The sequence below is a fragment of the Merops nubicus genome, unplaced genomic scaffold (genome assembly GCF_000691845.1).
Source record: "Merops nubicus isolate BGI_N331 unplaced genomic scaffold, ASM69184v1 scaffold6945, whole genome shotgun sequence".
Lineage (NCBI taxonomy): Eukaryota > Metazoa > Chordata > Aves > Coraciiformes > Meropidae > Merops > Merops nubicus.
The window spans coordinates 7,144-21,953 of NW_008608886.1; the positions used below are offsets into that span (position 1 = coordinate 7,144).

Consider the following 14,810-nt stretch of genomic DNA (forward strand, 5'->3'; position numbering starts at 1 on the left):
TGCAGGCAGTAGCTGGCAGTTTTTTCTGAAGCCCATGAGGGGGTTCAGCTCACCCACATCCCATGGGCAGCTCTTGCTGAATCAGTAGGCACCATTTAACATGAAGAGAGGTTATTTTGTCCAAATAGAAGAATTGGAAATATCCAAAGTGATTCCTGTGACCTTGCTCAGAGGATGATTCTTGCTTGAAAAGCCTGATGAGCAATTTACTTACGAGTACCTGCCTGACATCTTCCTTACAACAGCAATTGTTATTCCTGCAAGGATCCCAACTGCAACAATGATTCCAATAATTATGCCAACCAGTGCAATTGTTTCCAGGCCACCTGAAAGAGGAAATCAGAACATTAGCATGTTTTGCATGGAGACCCGTGGCAAGAGGCTACTGATAGAGCTGCCACTGTTCTGCTGCACCCCACTCCCTGTGGAACACATCCATATCTTGGGAGCTCTGAAGCTGATCTGGTGAGTTCCACAGGCTTATCTGAACCTGCAGGCCTGCAAACAGGCCTTTGGGCTGGGGGGTCTGGGTGGATGTAGCTATGGCTCTGGAGAGAGTCCTTGGGTGAAAGAGAGGAGCCAGATCAGGGGACAGGCCACGGCTCCTCCCAAAATTTTTATTTAAGAATAGCAGGGGCATAGCTAGTGGCTTCAGAAGGGTATCACCAGGCAGTTAAGTTCTCCTTTGTCTTTATAAGCAATTCTTCTGTTTATTACCTTTTTCAGTTTTCTCTGGTTCCCCACTCAGTCCACCTGTAAATAAAGCCAGAAAGAGAGCAATTAATTACTCTTTGTACAGGAGTTTTGCATCCCAATTTATAATGCTTTATCCAAGGAGAACCTTTATTGACTAGAGCACAAAGGTTTGAGGGCTGTGTAACAGGATCTTCTTTTGGTGGGAAGTGAGCAAATGAAAAACTTGAAAGAATGAGTGTAAAGAGCTCTCTGAAGTCATAGAAATGAAAATCTAAGGCACTGATTGTGGACTAATGTATACTAGTGAAATTTAAGTGTGATCACATTAAGATTAATAAGGATATGTCTGGTGTAAAATAATTAAGACAGAGTTAAACTGAATTTTAATTGTCTGAGATTGATGCTAGATTTTACTTTGCTCTCAGTGTATTTGCTGAACTGTTCTGTGTCAGTTTATACAGGCTTCTTGTCAGTTTAAAAGTTACTCCAGTTCCTTTCTGGAGAGCTGTTTGGTTTTCCTATTAGTCCTCTGAAAAGCTTGAGTGAGTTATTGCCTGCCTTGGGGTAGGGCTGGCAGGGCACTGTGCACAGAGCAGTGCAGCTCCTCACTCCCTTTGTCAGCTCACAGCTCTTAGGAAGTCAGGATGCAGAGTGATTAGTAACGAGTCGTTTTTTAGGAAATTAGGACATGGAGTGATAATTAAGGAGTAATTTTATAAATCTTGCTTTTCCCTGTCAAAAATCAACCGTGCTACCTTTGAGAGCACCTTAAACTCGGTATTTGAATTTTCCAGCTAGCATTTAGCAGATGGCAGTCAAGGTTTGAGGTAATAAAATGGAAAGGAGAGATTTTGTTACCATCAGTGTTTTCTGTGTTGGTCTCGTAAGCGGTGGAGTTGCCGCCGTCTTCAGCTGGGACAAGTGCACTTTCTGTGGTCAGCAGTTGTCCAAACTGTAAGAGATTTGTTACATTGGGTAGTCTTGTGGGCAACTACAAGAATTAAGGGGGGAAAAGAGAGGGAAAAGAAAGCCTCAGTATGTTCAGTCTGTGTATGAAATAAGCCTTTAAATTTCTAGGTCTGTCGGGTGCCCTGTGGATGCTCTTTGAGCTATCACACATCATCTTTGACTTGTGTACTGACCAAAAAACCCCAAGTAAGCTCATTTGTCTTCCAGGTGGAGGCTTTCTAGATCAGGTAACCTCTTAGGAGGACTACAAAAGGTGTAGGGAATTTTAGAAATTCTTAAGAATTTACTTTTTTCGTTTTTTTTTTTCCTTTTTTTTTTTGGCAGTAGTTTGTCAGTTTTTCACTGAAGCTGATGGAGATTCTGAATTAAAGGCAGATGGCAGGGAAGGAGCAGGTTATGTACATGTTCTGCAGCACTGAGCAACTGCCAAAAAGCTCTCTAAGTGATCACCTTCCACCTGTTTGCAAAGCAAAAGTGTTGGTGTTAAATCTTTGTTAGAACTCAACATTATTCTTCAGGATTTATAGCGATTATTCAAAATCTAAGGTGGGAGACAATACCAGGAGTGTGAAAAAAAGGTTAACCTGGAGGAACCTTAGAATGGTACTCACCAGGGTTGGTAGTTCTTCAAATTCTGTGTCATTTCTGTCTCTGAAATCGAGTGTTACACTTTCTTCTCCTTCTAGAACTGAGCTTGCTAAATAAAATTGTAGAAAATGTTAGGATTTTACTTGGTGGTCACATGTTCTGGCTACTTTGACATTTAAATTTGGTTAAACATGGGATATCTGTAGTGTTCCATCTCCCTGCACACCTAGGTATGCAAAATTATTTGGAATAACTTTGAATTCTGCTGTGCTCTTGTACAAAGCTGAAGGACAAAGACCTTAAGTACACGTCACTTAACCCTGGCCCAACCTTGAAACATACTTGTTATTAAACACCGAGTCTAAGAAAAGATTTCTTTTTTTTTTTTAAGGGAAGATTTCCCCCAAGGGGATTTGACTACTCCAGATTTCAAGTTAAGCATTAGCTCATCTATTTGGATAAATTACTTCGAGCATCTTCCAGTTTCCAAATGTAAAGTACATTTCTAAATGTAGTAAGTGCTTTCTCCCATCTTTCAGCTCACTCCCAGCTGCAATCTTTATTTTTAGGACTATCTTTCATGTTTATGGGTGCTGCTGTAGTTTAGAAAATATTCCTACACAAATCTAGTCCGATTTTTTTAAACTTGCAAACCTTTCTTGCCATAATTTGAATTTTTAAGGTGTCCCATTTTATTCTAGACCTATAAATATCATCTGTGCTCTTTGATATAATGGACATTTAAATTTTGGTCCACACAGTGCTCTTTCTTTACAAATATAGCAAGACTTCATCAACAGAGAAAACAAGGGTAAGGTAGAACATGAAAGACATGGGTATGTGAAGATAACTGGCAGTATCAAGAAAATGTTGAAAACATAAGTATAATTGGATTAAGTTTCTTGCTGATTCATACAACTATGACCATACACATTATGATGTTAATGTAGAGTGGTATCTCTTGGGAGTTTCTAAGTCACCATGATTATAAAGCTAGCTGAGGCTCTTTGATGTGTTGTTGCCTGGGGCATAAGAGTTCTGCTAATTCCAGATACTGGTGGTTAAATGTAAGTAAACAGCCAGCAACAGACATTGTCCTGAGCAAAAACATCAGGCAGCCCCTAAACCCCCTGAAACTTCTGAAAAATGCTTTCCTGGATTCAAAGTTTGCATTTAAGTGCTTTTTATTTCAGCAATCAGAGAAGAATAAAAGTTTCTCCAAACATTTTCAAATCCAGCTGACACTTTCTCAGCACAGTGCTGAGTTATTGCTAGGGAATAGAGCAACGATGGCTGAGGTTATGGGAATGAGAGAGCTCTGCTCCTTCTCCTCAGAAAGAGGATTTTTCGGGGGGCTGGAGGAAACCCTGGATGCTCACACATCATTTGCCTGTGATGTAAGGTAAGAATTGTCAGCTGTAATAGGTTAGCTATGAACAAAGAATATTTAATCCTTTTTTCCTTTCCAAGGTAGTTTGATCCCTCTGTAGTTTGGTGTCTATTGGTAGAGCTGCCTAGTGATCTCTTCAGGGGGGAGGATAGCTACTCATATGAGTTATTTAAAAACATTTGAATATTTTATGTAAAATAAATATTCATTACCTCCTTCTTTTATTAAATCTTAACACTGTTTCTACTAATTTCACCTTCTATTCAGTAACCTAGAAACATTCTCATCTCCTCTGTATTTCAAGTTAGACTATTTCTGAATTGTTAGACTAATTCCAAATGGTAAGACTGTTTCTTTTTACTGGCTCTTTTAAAATAAAAATGTTATTTTCATTGCAAAAGCCAATATTTAATTTTGAAATGAATTAAAAAAAAAAAGGCACTGACACTTTAAAGGAAACTTTTCATACAAAGGATGAATGATGTGACATTAGAAAACAACAATCTATGTTTTTTCTTGAAGCTCTCATCTGAATTCTACTGGAAACTTGCAAATATTTTTTTCCTGCTCCTAAAACTCAGTTTTGAACCAAACTAAATTTTTTTTCCCCCTCCATCTGTAGCAATGTAAGACCAAGAGCTTTGTCCCATCATCAGGAGACTAAACACTGATCTAAATTTAGATTTCTAATTCCATGTTTACTCAGGTAAATAGACTTTTATATTTTTATACCTTTATAAACCTGAATACAGATGCACTTTCTATTTAAGAGCCAAAAGGGTGTGCAGGTAGTACTTAGGCACTAACAGATGAAGAAAGTATATTCATGTAATGCCAACACAAGGCCTACCCTAGTGGGTAATTAAGCCAGCCAGTCTCCCCAGAATCCCCTTATAATCCATGGACAGACTAGAACAGGCCAGGGTAAGCCATATTTCTAAGTTAGATGGTAAAAATAATGTTTTGGTCCTTTTTAATTTAAATACCTCAAGTAAGCAACCTTGAAGATTTTTTGTTGAGCTAGCATAAAGGGGGATTGACTTCTAGGTGTGTGGATTTAACTGCCTTCTAAATATAGGGCTTAAAGATACAATACTACTGTATAATGCTCACTTTATTTGATAAAGTAATGTCTCTAAAGTACAATATCAGGATTAAGCTACATAAATGTTAAGTGTAAAGAAAGAAATAGCAGTAGAGCTCAACAACCTGAATTGTGCATGGATCAGTTTCCCTTGTAATCCCAGTCGGCACTGAAAAAACATCCTTTACTGACTAGCTGTAAAACAAGCACTGATGGAGAAAACTAATTACTGGAGGAAAAATCCCAAGTAGAAAGTGAAATAAGTCCTGTATGTTAACAACAAGCAGCTTATTGAGAGAAGCTGCTTATACTCTTGGCATGGCAGTAGCTTTCAGCCCTGAAGAATTACCTGAGAGTGAAGGCAGGAAAGGAAACAGTGTCACAGAACAAAGGTGTAGAGAATTAGTGAATGTCACAAAGAAACGTGAAATAATTATTCTTTATGTGATAAAGTTGTTATTGCACATTCTTGGCAATGAGTGACGTGTACAAAATCTATTTTGGAGCACTTGCCCTCTGTGTACAGTGACTGACAAAAGGAGGTGGCCCAGATTAATCTTGCCTAATTTTAGGTTCTTAATAGAGGTGCCTAAAAAAGGTGCCTGCTTGCCCTTATCTTCTGCAATCTGTAGGAGAAGATAAATACTTGTAGCAGGTAATTGAGCTCACTGGAGATGTGGGTCATCCCTGGCAGAGCTGCTTTTCCCTAACTGGATAGGGAAGCTCCCCTCTTAACCTCCTAAAGCTCCCACATCAGGGTGATTTCTGTCAGCGTGGAGGACTTGTCCCAGCCCTGTCCAGCCTGCACAACACCGTGTTCAGGATGAGCTCTATCCTGGGCTCTGTTTCCAGGCCCTGGAGGTGGTCTGGCTGGTCTTTAGGCAGACACTGCTGGACCATTAAAAAAAAACACCGCTGAACCATTACCAAAAGAAAGACTGGGAGGTAATTTGGTGTCAGTGTCTTGCATTTGTGGCAGGGAATATTTGATACTAGGCAACTCTGTATCAGATGAAAGCTTAGAGAGGTGATGGAGTCATCATCCCTGGAGGTCTTCAAAAAATGTGTAGATGTAGCACTCAAGGCTATGGTCTAGTGGTTAGGGAAACGTTGGGATGCTGGTTGGACCTGATGATCCTAGAGGTCCTTTCCAAGCCTAGTGATTCTGATTCTAAAGTAAAAAATCTTTAAATGATATTGAGGAAAACTGCTGGACTTGGAACTCCTTTCCCTGTGTGCAGTACAAGGCACATATAGCACTGACATCAAAGAGAACATAAATTGGGGGGGAGGATGCTTCAGTCATTTGTTGGGTTCATCTCATGTGGGCCAAAAGCCATAGGCTTAAGTAGTGCTTCTGCATATGTTCTTAATAGTATCTTAGAGGAGGCTGTAAATAAAAACACTGCTTTGCAGTGCTGGGATTGGCTCCAGCGAGCACTGTGGCCTCTCCTCTGCACAGCTCTGCCTTGCTGCAGATGGGAATTCATCACTGCAGGTCCTGCTGCCAGGGTTCCAGCTGGGTGAGTCTCAGTTCAAAGTCCCCAGCTGCTATCAGGCTGCAACTTCTCACACCAGGAGAAAATTTAATGTCTTTTAAAAGTTTAATATTGCTTTGAAAACATTCCACGGGTAAGCATCCCATGACCCACTTAGGGGAAGATGAGCTCACTACTCATTGTTATGCACAGAGTGACAGTTTACTAGCAAAACCTCTTAGGGGTGCTTTCAAAGCACAGTGGTTGTGTTGGAAAAGAGAGCGAGCTGTAAAACTGTTGTTCATTAGCATTACTCTCAGGTATCTCCAAAACCAACAGAGATAACTTTTGAAGATGAGAAATGTTGTAGGATCTTGTTTCTTTCCCAGCAGTCTGAGTAAACCCAGGCACCAGTGGGCAAAGGCAGTGGTAAGCCTGTGTTTTAGGTTAATCCTTGAAACAGGGAGCCCTCAGAATGAGTTTCCATCTCTGTGATAAGAGACCAGCAGGTAAAAATGACTAACCTTAAAGGCTTCTCTCTGGCAAAAACTGAAATTATTGTTCATTGCTCCTCTGCTCCAATTATTTTTTCTTTTTAAATGCAGCTTCAGTTATAACGGCTCGAAAACTTAACTAGCAGGCTGTCAAATGAAAGCTTTGATCTTCAAATTCAAGTTTCTCTTTATCTTATCAACATCATCTTTTATCCTATCCAGCTGTGCTAGATACATGCTTTGTGTAGTGCTTCTCTAGAAAAGCAAGGGAAAGATTTTATTGGGACAGGTCACTTGGGAGATTCACTCTCTGAGATCTTACTGAGCTATCTGGAGCTGACTGGTGTTGTTCAGCATCTGCTTCCTGAGCTCTTACAAACCAAGTGGTGTTGTTTGAAGGACTGTGTGTGTACATCTGTGTTAACCATCCTGTTTGGGCCATATTTTACTCAGCATTTGTGTCATGATACAGGAATTCCCTTTCTGAGGAAGCATTTTTCCCTCACAGACCTTAATTTGCTTGTGAGCAAAGTGAGTCTTAAAGTCAGTGTCTCATTACTGGAATCAGTTCTTTTATTCATAGTGGTGGAAGTTTAACAAAAATGGGATCTGATAATGTATCTGCCTTTCAAACACATAATGTCTCAGCAACAGCTCTGGAGTTTTCAAATATAATTTTGCCTGTTATTTGCCTTCATCCTCAATTTAAATGTATTCCACAGTGAGGTCCAAAGCCTACCTCATCAACTTGATGTTCTTTGAAGGTAGTTTTCCATTATTTTTTCTATAATTGCTTAAGCTTTTTCTGGTATTTAAAAAAAGCATATGCTGTTTCTTTTTTGTTTCCTAGGAAATGGTTCAACGCTGCCCAGTCCAGGCTGCAAAGTTTTTTGGACTTTGAAAAACTGATGTTTTGAAGTCTGTATTATGGTAGGTTCTGGGTTTTGCTTTCTGGATTTTGAGCCTTTGGACAGTTAAAATTTTTTAGACTTTAGAAAGCCAAGGAAGTTTCTTAATGAAAACTGAATTTCTCATTTGTACCTGTGGTTCCTGCAAAATTCAGAGACCTTCAGTATCTGGTGAACTTTCTATCCTTAGCTTGTGTAGGGCCACAGCACTGGCATTTTCTCTTTTTCTGTTAACTCTTTTTGGAAGCTGGAGTAATCAACAATAATAAGTGTTTAGACTTTTTGTTGTTCAGGAGAAAGTAGGTGCTGCCTGTCTGACTCCTGGGGTGCTTACTGCTGTGTCCTTACTCAGAGGGATGGCTTTGCTTTATACTGTGAAGGAAGCTGGATGACAAAATAGCATGAGCTCTGGGAAGTATCTGCCAGTTGAAAAATGGTCATGATGCACATGGAAGGATTTTACCTCAGCCTTATTTAGAACATGAGTGACTTTGCTCAGGTGCCCCACACAGCTCAGGATGACAGTGTTTCACTGCATTGTCAGACACATTTCCTTGGTCACCACACCCCACTACAGATGGTTTCTATTGCTGTGGCTGGCTGAGCCAAAGGAGCAGAGCCAGAGTTTAAATCCACAGTGCCAAGTGGCAAAGAACCACTCGGCTTCAGCTGCAGTAAATCACGTGTCTTCTGAGTGTTAGACTATGCTGCATTGCCCATATATAGGATACCCACAGAAAAGCAAAACCAAGCATTTTTTAACTGGGCAGATAGAGAGAAAAAGAACTGCTCTTGCTAGATGTATATAGCCCAGAACCCAAGTTAGGAAACAAAGCCACAGGAGGAAGAGGTGGTAACTTGCTGAGCTCTGTCACGCATGATAAAACCAGCCACAGAGCTGTGGGTAGTGAGAAGGAAGAGACTGTTTAGCTCCATTATGGGATATTCCTTTCAAATCCTCCTTGTGGGACTAGAGATGAGTCTTCTAAGGCTTATAATGTTGTTGTGTCAATCTCTGCTTTCTTGTCTGGTAAGCACACTGACCTCAGAGTTGCTATCCCATGAATGTGAGATAAAGCCACTTTCTTACTGACATTTGCTGACCCTGTGGCAACTGTTCACAGTCTTACTAGCAATTTAATTGTTTTCTCTGAGCAGTAAGGGTTTGAATGGGGCAACAAGATTGGATTTGTAATCATGATCTAAGTCCCTTTTGCACCATTCTGTAAGTGGCACTAAAACTGCAGCATTAGTGGACTGTGTTTATCACTCCATGAATGATAAACAAGGAGTGCTGGAGCTGAGACAAGGAGAAAAGTACAAAATTCTGTGTAATGGATCAGGAAATTCTGTGGGGTGTGCAGCAGAAAGCAGGCAATCCGGGTACAAATACTGGGTTATGTAAATGCAGATGCATTGAATTAAGAAATATCTCTAATACAGTAATAAACCAATCTTTTCCCTGAATCACTTCCTTCCCAAATCTCTGGGGCTTCCCAGTCTCTGATGGCCTATCACAGCAGCCTTGATGAAGGTCACTAACCCCTTGTATCTGCCAGCAGAACTGGTGACACGATTATTTCTTCACTCATTTGTTTGAAAAGCACGTGCTCAATGCTATAACTGGAAACTGGTTAGGCTTTAGAGTTGTACACAATTATTTTTGGCTAGCTGCTTTGTATTGTCACATGGCAAGCAAGATCCATTCAAATATGTTTAGTCTGACTTTCATACTAACTAACAGCATGCTCGCTAACATGTGGAAGGGTTTCATAGTCTTTCCAGCATGCATTTGGAATTAACACCTTTACAGATTTAGCAAGCAGTACCTCTTACACTATTCAAGCCTTCCAAAGTGGACTCATCTGAAACGGTGTGTGCTGCTCAATTTTGCCCTCACACAAAGGATTATCCTGATGTAATTTAGGCTGGATGTTGTAGTGTTCGTAATCCACAAATACAAAGATAGAAACAGAGAGGAAGTCATAAAGCAACATGAGAATGTGTTCAGCATCACAGTTTCTTTCCTGGGGGATTCTTTGGCTGGGATTCAGAGTTGGAAATCCACAGTAAATTTATCTTTTCTTTTGCTCATTTGTTTCTCTTTAGAGGACAACGTACCTCGTCCCAGAACTACATCTGTTTCTGAAGTGCTGTGTAGCAAGCTGTGCTATGAGCTTTTTTGCAGCCTTATTTAGAGCAGAGGGGATGGTGTGTGCACACAGGGATTGGTGGAAGCCCTTTTAGAGCCTGCCTGGCTCTGGGATGCAGTGAGCAGTAGGACCTGGCAACATTTGGGTTCCATCCTCTAGTCCCTGACCACATCCAGACAAAAAGCAAACAAACCAACAAAACAAAAGTGCAACTGAGACAGACCATATGGTCGAGCTGGGCAAACAGTAGTCATCTCTGTGGTGAGCATGCATGTATGGCTTGCCTCAAATGACACGATGGGGGAAACACTGCGTGCCTCTGTCGGAGCCCAGCAGCCTGCCTGCTGTGGGCTACCCTTCCTTTGCTGGTTTTTTGTTGTTTGTTTGGTTGGTTTTTTTTAATTCTTAATTAAAATGCTCTCTAGGTTCTCAGCTGCTTCTCTTTGCAGATGATTTAAAAGCACTAGATCTGGGGTAAATGCAGGGGTTCAGTGGATGCTGCTCTGTTAAAGGAGCTGAGAATCTGGCCTCTCCAGTTTTCCCTGTGCAGCCTGAGTTAATGAAAGGTCTACTTGTGAGCTTTTAAATGTGACTATTTCCCTTGCTTGTAAAGTTACACAGATTCAAAAACTAACTTTTGAGATACAGATGGGCAGGCCTCTCTGCTTCCCCAGCAAAGAGGAGAAAGCAAACTTTCTGTTCTCTGCTGGTCTTTTACCAACAAACTGCAAAATACTGACTCCCTAACCTGCAGACCCACTAACCGAGATCAAATAAGATGGTTTTTTCTCCTTTTCATGATAATAAAGTTCTGGATATTGGATATGTAGAGCTAGATTCATACCCTGCTCGTGTGGTTTGCAAGAGGCATGTACAGGGACATGCAGACACACTCATCACTGTGCAGCCAGATGCAGGGTGAAGGTTTTCTCATGCTCATGCAGTAGGAAACCAGCTCCCTTTTGAGTCACGTGTGACTGGTCATTTGGGTTGTTCATTTTATTTGCTGTCAGCAATTACAAAATCTGGTGGGGTTTTTTTTCAGGAGAGTTTAGAGTTGCCAGGCTGTATGGTTTAGTTTTGCCACTAAACTGGCAACAGAGTTTAGGTAAATAAAGATACTTTTGACAAAAATCCTTTCTTCTGCTTTTGCCAATTCTGTTTTATATGATTTTGAAAAACACAGAAAACTTTTTAGTCTTTCATGGTTGACTGTAAACTTCACATTCCTTTTTTACCATATACTTTTCATTTGAATTCTCCTGTCCATGTGCTTACTTTTAGTCCAAAATAAATGTAAATTTACATGACCTAGTATAAACCCCTGGAATTTTGAGACTTGCATAAGGAGGTGTAATGTAGCATTTGCCTCTAGGTGAGATCAGGCGTGTGGACAGTTGATACAGCTCAAGTGACATGTGGTAACTTGTTAAACAATCACATTAATTTTTGTTCATGTTATGTGACAGCCAGTAGAGTAATCTTCTCTGCAATGAGAAGGGTTCAGATTAGAATCATAGAATGCTTTGAGTTGGAAGAGACCTCCACAGGTCATCTAGTCCAGCCCCCCTGCTGTAAGCAGGGACATCCCCAACCAGGTCAGCTTGCTCAGAGCCCCATCAGTTCTGACCTTGTACATCAGGGAAGTGTATCACCTCTGTAAAGCACTCGTGTGAATGCCTCCTGCTTCTAATTGTTTGGTTAATGCTCTGTCCAGGAAAAAAAATTGGGCCAACTTCCACTTCAACTCATTTAGTCTGATCCTGTGTATGAAGATTTGCCTGACTTTCTGTATGCTGAACAGGATCACAGGACAAAAGTGTATCTTCTACTCATTCAGTCAGACATGCTTCAGTCTAAAAATTCGTTAGCTTGTATAGAGTGCTCAGGGCTGTCCTTGGCTCTAAGAAAGACAAAATACTTGCCTGTTTCAGTCAGGATTTAAGCCATGAATGGGTAATACAAATAGGACACGTTAGTGTCTTAAGTAGACAGTGATATAAGATTTGTTACTAGGTTTTCTTTCTGTATTTTTGCTCATTTCTGCCATTAATTTTATTTGGAAGCTCACATATTAAGACTGAAGTGAATTAATAAGTTAATTCTCTCCTCCTCCTCCACGTCAGTGTAGTATTTTGTGTTTTTACAGCTTTGTTATATCTTGCTTTATGTGGCCCAACACAAGGAGCCTTTATTCTTTCTTTTGGAAACCACACTGCCGACCCTGGGACCAAATATTCCTGTTAAAAGTAGCACAAACCCAGGAAATTTTAACAGAAATCATAATTCATTTTTAACTTAGTGATGTTAGATGTAATTTGTAGTCCTGTTACTGGGGTGGTGGTAACTGCTAGTTTTCAATCACACTTCTGGTCCACACGTGTCCTGAAATGGTTTATACAGCTCTGGCTTTTTTGTAAAGTTGTGGCAACTCAAAGACAGCAGCTACTAATGAAACTCCCCAAACTGTGGATCACTACGCTATGAAAAATGCCATGCTTAAAGCTGGGATCAACAGCTGAATTCATCCAAGAGGAATTTGGAACCAATAATAATCCTTTTGGAAAAAGCTTCCTGATCAAAACAAACCTGCTTTTCTTGATTCTCAATCCAGAAAACTGAGTGCCTAAATATAGCAAAAGGGTAGCTGCAGATTTATTTATGGCCTGATCAGGGTTAAGAGGTATCAGAGCCTTGATAAGGAGACTTTTTTTTCCTCCTCTAAAACCCTTGGGCCTAACCGTCTATGCCAGAGGTTCAGGCATCTGTATATACCTGCTCCACCTCGTGCAATCCAAGCCCCCCAAATTCTCCCATCCTCACTGTCATTGCAGGCACAGATTGCCACAGGCAACTGTCATTATAAGTTTGTTCTAACTTGTAATTGCTGGTGGTTATCAGTAAACAGCAGTGATATAAGTGCTAAGTATTTGAGACTTGCTTATTTTATATCTGGAGTCTATTTTCGTGGTGTATTCTTTGGAAGTTATCTTAAATGACTGGCTCCAAGTGAAGAAAAAGTCATAAAACATTAAATAGACCCAGAAAGCCTTATATCCTGTGAACTGTGTTCTAGATCCCACCACCAAACTACCCTGGTTATAAAACAGAGGTATGGCAAGCAGGAAACATTTTCACATTTTTCCAGCTAGTACACTTTCAGCCTGATCATTGCTAGACTCCTCTAGTTGAGAGAAGACATATTCCCCAAAAGCCTGAAGACAAGATGCCTCTTTTCCTGTAACTAAAGGTCTGTTAAATGGTGGTGGTTTTGCCTCATTTCTAATGACTTTAAACTTTGGTGCATCTAATATTGCTGCTCTTTACGGATCAGCTAGCTGGGTAAGCCTAGAAAGCAACATTTGTGACTTGCCTAATAACTGATTTTAGATTTTCTGTGGAATTTTGAAGCATGACTCCAAACTTTCAGCATGATAGTCTGACATATATCAGGGATATAAACCAGGAATTGCCATTAGAAGGTTCAAGCCAACATCAACACAGTGTATGTGGATACAGCTCCATTATTTCCAGCAGAATGACACTGACTGTCACCAGGCCAGAACCAGGTCATACATTTCAGTTAGGGTCCCCAAATCCGAGTCAGACAAGTAGATTTATGCTTGGGGAGACTATTGGGTTGAGTTTCAGGTTGTTGTTTCCAGAGCACTAGTACTTGATCCATAGCAAAGGTAGTTGTTAGTTCCCCACCACAGTGTCCTTCCCTGGGCACAGCTCAGGCATGCTGCCTGATGCCCAATTCATTCATCACCAGTCAAATACTGTGCAGAAAAACTGGGTTTGGATGTGAGGTTCCTGGAATCAAATACTGCTCAGGATAATTCTGATTTACTGTTAAGAAATCAGATTCTTCTCCTTTAGCCATGTCTTTTTCTGGCTAAATGCTAAAAAAGAGAAGTTAAACACCTCTTAGACCTAAAAGTGTGTATTGTATTTTTCCAAAAACAGTTTGCCAGATAAACTCCTTCTGAGCAGTTACACAACACTTCTCAGATCTGTCTGAGGTAATAAATCTTCCTGGTTTAGTTTCCCTCCCCTGATCTATCGTGCATGGCTAAGTTAGTCCTAGCAAAACCCTACAAAGGGCTCAAAGTCTAAACCGCTCTAATGCCACTAATTACAGCAGCTAAACTCTTGACTGGAACGGTTTATAAGTTACTCTCAGACTTTCAGCACCTAAATGTCAGTTACAACTGAATTTCCACTCACAGCCTCCCTCGGGCATGCTCCAGAGGACTGAGGATGTGTCCAAGGGCTGCTGCTGTCGTGCCCTCCCCGGCTGCTCGCACCGCTCTGCCCTGGCAGCCACACACAACCTTCTTTTCTCAGGGAGCAAAACTCAGCCCATCTGAAAACTTCTGCTATGTTTCTCTCCTGATTACAGCCATAGCGGGTGCCCAGTAGAAGCTTAAGGATTCAAAAGTTTTATAAACAGGACAGAGCAACAAGTACACAAATTGTTAAATGACAGGAAATGACTGGAAATCATTTTAACCAAAGTTTCTTCTTACCTTCTTCAGCCAGTGCTATGAAAGGCACGCTCCCTAGAACGAAGATGAAGAATGGAACTTTAATAAACATCTTTGAGCTGCTCAGGGAATAGCTTTCCAATCCTGAGACCAGACGGATTCAAATTCAGGTTAGTTTTTTTGGAGGCAGATGAGAACTGCGATCGCAGAAAGAAATCGCTGCAAAAAATAATATTTTGGTATTCCAAATATTCCTTTAACTGCCGTGCTCTAAAGTGGGAAGGTTTCCCCAGATGATAACTATACAGCTAGAGAAAACGGAGTGGAGTCAGCATTATTTTCTTTAGCCAAGGGGTGGGAGCAATGCCTGAGGTGGTCCTCAAAGAAGAGCCAAGCCCGCCCTCCACACTCTGTTTGGTCAGTACTGAAGTGATGATCTCAGCCCAGGTTTAAAGTTACAGGAGCTGTTGTGGCTTTCAGAAAACTTATTTAGGATCAGGGGAAAGGGTATTTAGGCAGAGTGAGGTGTTCGGGGAGTTTTGCCCCTTCTGCAAATTGCC

The 14,810-nt window shown here is 40.8% G+C and overlaps 1 protein-coding gene across 1 annotated transcript; it reads right to left on the reverse strand.

The window, feature by feature from the left end:
- Positions 1-210: 210 nt before the first annotated feature.
- On the reverse strand, positions 211-14,362 carry PDPN (podoplanin). Its single transcript, XM_008940392.1, has 5 exons — positions 14,293-14,362; positions 2,277-2,362; positions 1,555-1,687; positions 718-753; positions 211-326 (listed from the first exon to the last, which is right to left on the reverse strand). The coding sequence occupies exons 1-5, from the start codon at positions 14,360-14,362 to the stop codon at positions 211-213; spliced, it is 441 nt and encodes a 146-aa protein (XP_008938640.1).
- Positions 14,363-14,810: the final 448 nt, after the last annotated feature.

What these genes read in the sequence shown, in the direction of transcription:
- PDPN (XM_008940392.1), bottom strand. Translation starts at nt 14,362, where the DNA reads ATGTTTATTAAAGTTCCATTCTTCATCTTCGTTCTAGGGAGCGTGCCT. An exon ending in CATAGCACTGGCTGAAGAAG is followed by an intron (nt 2,363 to 14,292) that starts GTAAGAAGAAAC and finishes AATTTTATTTAG; the next exon opens with CAAGCTCAGTTCTAGAAGGA. An exon ending in TTGAAGAACTACCAACCCTG is followed by an intron (nt 1,688 to 2,276) that starts GTGAGTACCATT and finishes TAATTCTTGTAG; the next exon opens with TTGCCCACAAGACTACCCAA.